This window comes from Temnothorax curvispinosus, unplaced genomic scaffold (assembly GCF_003070985.1).
Source record: "Temnothorax curvispinosus isolate PA1 unplaced genomic scaffold, ASM307098v1 QBEX01006622.1, whole genome shotgun sequence".
NCBI lineage: Eukaryota > Metazoa > Arthropoda > Insecta > Hymenoptera > Formicidae > Temnothorax > Temnothorax curvispinosus.
In genome coordinates, this window is record NW_020216402.1 from 1,084 (window position 1) to 9,708 (window position 8,625).

Consider the following 8,625-nt stretch of genomic DNA (forward strand, 5'->3'; position numbering starts at 1 on the left):
AGCTTGATTCTTTCTACCGCTAAAGGAACATTTGTCAAAGCACGCCTCAGTTCTCACAATTGCTGATATCTCATTATTAAGTAGCTTATGTAAGATTTTGCCATCGTGCTTGTATATCCATTGGCTATCTACAAAATCGTAACGTTTCGGTCCAGATTTCGGAGAAGAGAACTAAATTTGCTTGTTCGGTGTTTGACGGTTTATAACGTAAGTACCATGCGACTCGTCAAATTTCATGGTCAACACACCATCCTGCAGCAAAAAAGTATACTTTCACACTTGAAATGAAATAGATATATAATTGGATGTTAAAGAGAGAGAAAAGATGAAAAGTACAAAAGATTCAGTTGCAAAAGATAAAACCGTTATCAATTGTGGCAAATTGGAATAAAAATGACGACAACAAAGATTTATGCTTTATATATAAGCTGAACTTTTTGTACTCAATTCAGCTTCTCTCCTTTTTTTAAATTATATACTTATCATATGTTTAATAATATACTATAATTATATACCTTATTATATCTTTTGTCTATCTTTCTAGAAAGTATTGAAGACGTTCTTAAAATGTATTTTAGTAGTTTTAAAACTTTTGAAATTATTAACTTCTTGACACACATAACTGTCAAACACAACTGTCAAAATATACGATGACAGCTGCAAATGAAGTAAGCGCAGCGAGAGAACCAATTGGCATCGCGGAAAAGCGGCAACAAAAAACTTCGAGATATGCGAGTATCGACTTAACATGCCCTTTTTTAGAAAGGACTAGAACAACACAGGCGCGCGCTACGCGCGCGCGTTTATTTTGTTTCACGAATATACAACCATACATTTTTTATATTTTTATTAGAAGTGAAGAGGTAAGTCGCTAATATCGACATAGGTCCTCTAAAGCGACGCCTTCTTATTTCTCGAAAACTAAACACCGCACTTTATTAATGCTGATGAGGACATAATTTACTTATATAATTAAAGACGTAAAAACCTTTACTTTATACATTTATTGATTTTTATATATAAAATCTGCTAAAAACGAATCATTCAAAAGCAATTATTAAAAATAAAATTTACCCAAATCTCTTTTACTAATTGTACAGTTAAATAATAATAAATATATATTATTGATAATATTAGATTATTTTACATGTTTGTGTAACGTCCTAAAACTATTTAAATTTTTTTTTATTTTTCTTATATATATATAATGCAGTTTTATATTTAAATATAAAATTGAGATGCAACGTAAACTGGCATACTTATTGATAAAACAGATTATAAGGTAGTAAAAATCAAATAGAATGGAATAAGAAACACAGCACAAAAAAATCTTGCTGCGAAATTATGAGATAAATTTACTGGCATGCTGTCGGCATACTGCCAACATTTTGCTACGTGGGGTAAAACAATTGTGAAGCAACACACAGTAACAGACTACGAAGGTAGAAAACAAAAGGTTTTGAGTTTAAATCCTGATCGACTCTGTTAATTTTTCCGTTTACCCCTCTCGCAGTCCAAAATTTCCTTCTGTATCTTTCCTCCACCCTCACTACACTCCTTGTTTACTCGTATATTTCCATGATCCTCTTTCCCAACCTTTCACTCACCCCTGGTTTTTCCAGACATCTTCCCAAAACCCTCCTGTCCACTGAATCAAATGCCGCCCTTGGATCTACAAAAGCAGCCACTACCTTCTTTTTCCTCTTTAATCGCTTCCTTATCGCATAATTCAGTGTGTAAATGTTGTCCACCACTCCTCTCTTCTTCCTAAACTCTGCTTGGTTTTCTGAAATCATCCCCTTCTCCACTATCTCTTTCCTCAACCTATTTGCTAATATCGACGCGTACACTTTGTACGCCGTCGGCATCAGCGTAATCCCTCTATGCTCACTCACCCCTTTTGCCTCTTTTTTTCGCTATCGGAACGACTACTCCGTCCTTTCACGCTTCTGGAAAACACTCTCTTTTCCATACTCTCCCATAACGTTTTTCTTAAACCACTTCCCTCATAACTCCACACTTCATTTCCTATCTCGTCCTCTCCCGCCGCTTTACCTTTTTTCAGCCCTTTCAGCACTCTCTCTACTTCCTCCCATTCTATCTTCTTCTCTTTCTTTACTTTCCCCTCCAAACCCTGCTCTCCCTCCTCTCTTTCTCCTAGCCTTCGTTTGTATTCCGCTCCTTCTAACATCTCCCTAAAGTATTCATCCCACTCCTCTAATGTTATCTCCTTATTAATTTTTACCTTTCTTCTTCTTTCCTTGTTTATTACTTCCCACACCTGCTTCTCTGTTCTCGCCTCTCTTGCTTCTTTCAGCAGATTTTTCTTTTTTCTTCATTTTTTCTCACACATTTCCTTATACTCCTTCTTTCTTCTCTTATGATCTTTGTGTTTTCTTCCTTTTTTCTAGTCTCTTAATAACTTTTCTACCTTCTCCCTCTTCTTCCTACAATCCCCATCCCACCATACTCCCTTTCCTTCTGCCCCTCTTTTTACTCTTCTCACCCTTACTTCCATCTTCTTCTTTATCTATTGTCTCCCTACCTATTTCTACCTCCTCCGTCCTTCTTCTAAACTCCTCTCTTACTTCTTTCGACCAATCCGTCTTTTTCACCCACCTCTCTCCCTCCGCTATTGTCCCTCTCCTCTCACCAACCCCCCCCTTTGTCCACCCGTACTGCTACGGATTGGTGATCCGAATCTACCTCACACCCCATATCCAATCTTGTCACTCTTTCCCAAGCTTTTCTATCTCCTATTGCGTAATTGCATGATCACTGTTTCCCCCTTCCTCCTGTAAAAGTCACCTCCTTCTTCTCATCTCCCTCTTTTGCTCCGTTCATAATTTCCCATCCTTCCTCTTCCACCCATCTAATCAGCCCTTCCTCCTACCTATTTATTATTTTATCTTTCGATTTTTTTTCAACTCCCTCTTCTCCATCCTCCAGCGCTCCTTTCTCCCCTGTTCTCGCATTGAAATCGCCCACCACTATCCATCTCTCCTCTCTCCTTTCCTCCTCTTTCACCGATTTTATCTTACCCATGATCTTGTCCAAGTTGCCGCTTACGTAAACTGTTGCCAATCTCCATTTCTCCTTCTTCCATCTTACTTTTCTAATCATTGAACCCTCCTTCTCCTCCCATTCTTCTTCCTCTTCTAACCCTTTTCTGACTCGCATCATTATTCCACGTATTGCTCTTCCTTTTCTTCCAACTCTTTCTTTCTTTGCACCCTGTTGAACTTCTTTGGCACCCTATTCTTCATCTTCTCCCATTCCTCCTGTTCCAGCTACGTCTCTACCAACCTCACGACATCCCACTCTTTTATCTTTTCCCAAAACCCTTCCTGTTTTTCCTTCACTCCAATCAACGCAGAGTGTTGATAAGAAGAGTGTTGAACTCAACAATTGTATCTGCTAAACGCGCAAATTGTCATGGAGGGAACCCGGGGCACAGTATAAAGCCTCTTGCACAATGTCAAGCAACAGACAATAGAAACAAGGAATAGAAATCAGAAATCATGTATAAATGCAGTATAAACAATGATACATTCCGTCACGTTGGAAACTCTGTGCCTATTGCTTGTTGTCAACCAGTCATAGCATTCAAATTTTTTAGGTTGTAATTGTAACGATTTTTTGGTTATTTCCTGTTCCTATTGCCCTGTTGCCTGGCATTTGTGCAAGGGGCTTAATCAGTATGTTCACTCTCTGTCGGCACCTTTCATCTTTTGGTTTCCGATTTTCCGCCATGTTTCTCGGTGGACCATCGACGTATCAACGGTTAAAGGGCCTCGGGTTGTACCTATACAAGTAAGGGTGCCGTCCCATGGCGCGTATCGAGATACGCGCGTATCGGGCGTATCGACTCTGCGACCAATCACAGACGATCCGCCGTTTTTGATACGCTTAACAATCTTTTGAACATTGTTTAAGCGGATCGCACACTCACACAGTTCCATTGTAACGTACGTGTGGGTCGAGCCCTCCTTCTTGGGTTCAGGTGCCATATTGAGTGTAGAAAGTGCACTAGTGGCACTAGAGCAGTAGAGAAAAGAGAAGAAACGGAGTATTTACATACGAGGTGCGTGCAATTAGGAATTATTGCGATCTAATACACAACAGAATACTCAGGAGAATTTGGACAGTTTCCCGCAAAGCTGATCGTACGTATTCGATCGTACATATGCGTAGTCACGATGATGTTCCAATGAAATCCTGAGTGACACTGTTTTGTGTTTAGGTTAACCCGAATCGAAGGCCGACACAAGCAGAATTGTCAGATTCTCGAGGAAGGGCCGCGTGTTCATCGGACTGAGACACTATACGACCAACGCTATCCGGTCCGACGCATCTATGCCCGTAGTACATGCGGTTAAGGCGAAGAGACGCTCGGAATTGAAGACTTTACTTTTGCTGGCCGCCCCCGCTTGCTCTCTTTGTGATATTTCTCATAGGCGGTGTGAGCAACTTTGGCAGAGTTTGTCTAATGTCGACGGCGGAACACAAAATCACGCAGTCCCTTAGGAAACAGGCGTACGCCGCTATCCTTCAACAGGAAACGGCAATGTTTGACAGAGAAAGTACGGGAGAACTAGTCGGGAGATTGAGCGGTACGTTTCACGCTTTTAATCAGATATAACGCATCATTAAGGCATCGAAATCTATCATTTTGATTTCATTATCCTTTTTTTCCAGAAGATACACAACTTATTAGCTCCGCTGTCACGTCCAATGTATCAGATGATTTGCGCTCTGCTATTATGGCCATTACAGGAATGTCCATGATGTTTTATGTCGCCGTCGCTAGCATAATATCGATTAATGAAAGTAATTTGGTTCATAAAGGTGTGAGTGAGATTGATTTCTTTCTCGGCGCTGTAAATGAACGCTCGTCCGCACTTTCTCTGTATATTTCGTGTTGTGATACTATTCGCTGTAAAACGTATTCTCAATCAGTGATATATATTGTAATGATTACTTGTAATAAAAATAAATCTGATTAACTGAGTTATTGTCACTGATTCACTCTTCGCAAATTTATTACTGCTATCTTATTTGTTACTATCTACATATTTGTTATTCTAGACTATACTGGCTTCTTTGTTAATTAAACGCCATATCAGGTATATAAGCATTAATTATAACACAATTTTGAATAAATATATTTAATACAACTCAATTTGTGCGCAGGCATAGAAAATAAGAGAAAATAATGACATTAAAAGTAATGTGATGCTAATATAAAAATCTAGAACAAAGTAGAAAATGAATTACAGTAGAAGATAAAAATATATTTTGAAATAACGTTGTTGAAAAAAAAGGCTAACATAATACTAAGATAATATATTATTATAAATTTAATTAATAATTAATTACGAAAACAAGTTTTAGACACGAGAGTATAAATGATTATACTCCTCGAATGGGGGGAAGAGGGCAAAGCTCAAAGATCACCGGCGTATTTGACTCGGAGTAGGGATCTTGATCTCGACACTGCCGTACACCGATGTCACGCAAAAGTCACAAAAATTCTTCGACGAACGCAAGCGAGGTGATCCTCTTCGAGGAGAAAACGAGGGCGATCTGGATCTGAAACGTAAATCGACATGGTGACACTGTTCTCGGAGTAACGTAGGTGATTTGGATCTAGATTAAGCGGTGGCGAATACCTTGGCGATGACCTTGGCGATCTTGATCTCGACACTGCCGTACACCGATGTCACGCAAAAGTCACAAAAATTCTTCGGCGAATGCAAGCGAAATGATCCTCTTCGAGGAGAAAACGAGGGCGATCTGGATCTGAAATGTAAATCGACGTGGTGACACTGTTCTCGGGGTAATCTAGGTGATTTGGATCTAGATTAAGCGGTGGCGAATACCTTGGCGATCTCGATCTCAACATAGATTTTTTGCCGTACAACTGGCTTCACTTTGGAGGTTATGACGTTTGCCCTTTTAGGTGCATGCGTCACAAGCGTGTTTGTGTGCGTGTGTTCAGTACGCGTCGCCAAACGGTCCTACCGTCCCATGGAGCGGATAAAGCGGAAGCGTAACCAGCGGATCGTCAATCACGGATCCGTTTCAACGGAATCTTTGAAAGGGCTCTATCGGAAAGATTCTGTGATTGGCGATCCGCTGGTCCGCTTACGCTTAATCTGATGAAATCCGCTCCATGGGACGTTTAGGAGCAAATTTCGGCGTACCAAAATCGGCGGATCGTCTGTGATTGGCCGCAGACTTCGATACGCCCGATACGCGCGTATCGCAATACGCGCCATGGGACGGCACCCTAACACTACCCAAATGTCATACGCCGATTTTTTTGAAACTATGCACACATGTAAAACTTCGAAAAATATTTGTGTCGTGTTTTTTAATTTTTGCTTATGAAGCGTTTAGAGTAGAAACTACCCCCGAAATATTAACCTTCTCAATTCTATGTATAACAATTCTTTAGGCCATGCACGTCGATTTGTTGTAAAAATACGAACCAGAAAACCTTGAAAATTCCTAGAGATAGTATTCTGGTGCAAAAACCATTTAGGATAACGTATATAGGATTGAGAAGGTTAATATTTCAAGGATAGTCCCTACTCTTAAAACGTTTCATAAGCAAAAATAAAAAAATACGACAAAAATATTTTTCGAAGTTCTACATGTGTATACAATTTCAAAAAAAATGGCCTGTGACACTTGAGTAGTGTTACTTGTTAGATGTGCAAAAAAACTGTATACATTATTCACTCTTATTAGGAATGACCTAGGTAGAAGCACAATAAAAGATTATATATAAATGTGCGATTACTGAATAGCAATGTTTCGATGAATTGCTCGAATGCTAATTATATCTGAAATAACTATTATAAATTATAAAATTAAAGTGGAAAATTATAAAAAAAATAGTCTAAATATTATTTATTGTTAAAAATTTTATATTCGTAGTAAAGTTTAATTAAAATTAATAATACAAAAATAATATAATTTTTGTAAATTTACATTTATTCTGTTCTATTTACAGTTATCTGTACAGCGATATATACATATTTGTTTAATACATTTACATGTATACATTTCATATGTTTACATATACGGCGGTATTCATTCGTGTTTCCAAATTTTCTGTATCGTATCAATTTCTTTTTTATGCGCTTCGCATAAAGCCTCATCCGGTTTTGAGAATCAGACTTATTATTCATGCCTCTATAAGTGTACAATATATTCTGAAACCGAAATGTAAAAAAAATTCTTAATTACTAAAATACAATTATGATAACGTATTCCGCTACATGTATCTCGCTCGATATAATATTTACCTGTACACAATAATAAAACACGTTGACTCTTTCTGTAGATGTGTTATTCATCACTTTCAGACACCAAGGCAAGCTGATTCAGCAAACATGACAGAATCGTGTCAATTTCTTTCTTATGCGCCTCGCATAAATTCTCATCCGGTTTTGAATCAGGCTTATTATTCTTGCCTCTGTAAGTGTACAATATATTCTAAAATCAAAATATAAAATAAATTTTAAATTATTGAAATATGTGCGTGATAACATTTTGCTACATGTATTTCGCTCGATATAATATTTACCTGTACACAATAGTGAGACAGGTTGACTTTCTTTGTAGACGTGCTGTTCATAATTTCCAGACACCAAAGCAAGCCAATTTAACAAATATGACAGAATCGTATCAATTAATTCTTTCTTATGCGCCTTGCATAAAGTCTTATTCAGTTTTGTGTCAGACTTATTATTCTTATCTCTGTAAGTGTACAATATATTCTGAAACCGAAATGTAAAATAAATTCATAATTACTGAAATACAATTATGATAACGTATTTCACTACATGTATTTCACACAATATAATATTTACCTGTACACAATAGTGAGACGCGTTGATTCTTTCTGTAGATTTGCTGTTTATCATTTCCAAACACCAAGACATACCGACATTTTCATAACGGATGTTATGAAAATTTTTGATTACAAAGATGTAATCAAGGAAAAAGAGATGTTTAAAACAATACTCTTTCCCAATCCCCAATTCTCAATCCCCAATCCTCAATCCCCAATCCTCAATCCCCAATCCCCAATTGTGTATTTATGTATTGTATGTGTGTAATATGTCATTGTGTGTGTGTCCGCAATAGTGAACTTGGGTCCGTAGGTTTAAGAATTATGCGGATTAATCTTCCCTGCAGTCAATATATATTGCAGATCACTATCCTTATTAGAAGGGTATTGACACTCCTGTGAAAATCTATGCGTGTCCACTGATCAGTCTAATAATTTAAATAATTAATTTTTATTTAATAATTCAAATTAAAGCAAATTTTAACGTAAAAATATAAGTCAAAGATGATTTTAATCTAATAATCTAAGTAAGTTAAAGTTAAATTCAATTTAATAATTTGAACAAAAGTTCCAATAATTCAAGTTCAAAACTAATTTTAATTTAATAATCTAAGTCAAAATCAATTTCTATCAAATCAAGATTATTTTTACTTCAATAATTTAAATTAAAACTAATTTCAATATAGTAATTTAAATTAAAGTCAATATCAATTAAATTAAAATCAATTTTAATCTAATAATTTGAGTCAAAGTTAATGTCA

At 37.0% G+C, this 8,625-nt stretch overlaps 2 protein-coding genes across 4 annotated transcripts; one reads left to right on the plus strand and one right to left on the minus strand.

Annotated features, from left to right (window-relative positions):
• Nucleotides 1-3,971: 3,971 nt before the first annotated feature.
• On the plus strand, nt 3,972-5,024 carry LOC112456041 (ATP-binding cassette sub-family B member 10, mitochondrial-like). 2 transcript variants are annotated; one of them, XM_025018317.1, is made up of 3 exons: nt 3,972-4,166; nt 4,244-4,613; nt 4,702-5,024. In XM_025018317.1, exons 2-3 carry the CDS (start codon nt 4,490-4,492, stop codon nt 5,004-5,006), a joined length of 429 nt encoding a protein of 142 aa, XP_024874085.1. In that variant the 5' UTR covers nt 3,972-4,166; nt 4,244-4,489; the 3' UTR covers nt 5,007-5,024. The 2 variants fall into 2 exon arrangements, with proteins under 2 accessions (XP_024874085.1, XP_024874083.1); XM_025018315.1 differs by having other exon boundaries at nt 3,996-4,166; nt 4,699-5,024.
• Nucleotides 5,025-6,981: 1,957 nt separating this feature from the next.
• Nucleotides 6,982-8,350, minus strand: LOC112456042. 2 transcript variants are annotated; one of them, XM_025018318.1, is made up of 4 exons: nt 7,884-8,350; nt 7,598-7,790; nt 7,317-7,486; nt 6,982-7,223 (listed from the first exon to the last, which is right to left on the minus strand). In XM_025018318.1, the coding sequence occupies exons 1-3, from the start codon at nt 7,953-7,955 to the stop codon at nt 7,395-7,397; spliced, it is 357 nt and encodes a 118-aa protein (XP_024874086.1). In that variant the 5' UTR covers nt 7,956-8,350; the 3' UTR covers nt 6,982-7,223; nt 7,317-7,394. The 2 variants fall into 2 exon arrangements, with proteins under 2 accessions (XP_024874086.1, XP_024874087.1); XM_025018319.1 differs by having other exon boundaries at nt 7,317-7,506.
• Between the last annotated feature and the right edge of the window lie 275 nt (nt 8,351-8,625).

Coding starts and splice junctions, on each gene's coding strand:
- LOC112456042 (XM_025018318.1), bottom strand. CDS start 7,955: ATGTCTTGGTGTTTGGAAATGATAAACAGCAAATCTACAGAAAGAATC. Junction 7,791..7,883: donor CGTCTCACTATTGTGTACAG/GTAAATATTATA, acceptor TTTCGGTTTCAG/AATATATTGTACACTTACAG. Junction 7,487..7,597: donor TGTCTCACTATTGTGTACAG/GTAAATATTATA, acceptor GTACACTTACAG/AGGCAAGAATAATAAGCCTG.
- LOC112456041 (XM_025018315.1), top strand. CDS start 4,490: ATGTCGACGGCGGAACACAAAATCACGCAGTCCCTTAGGAAACAGGCG. Junction 4,614..4,698: donor ACTAGTCGGGAGATTGAGCG/GTACGTTTCACG, acceptor CTTTTTTTCCAG/AAGATACACAACTTATTAGC.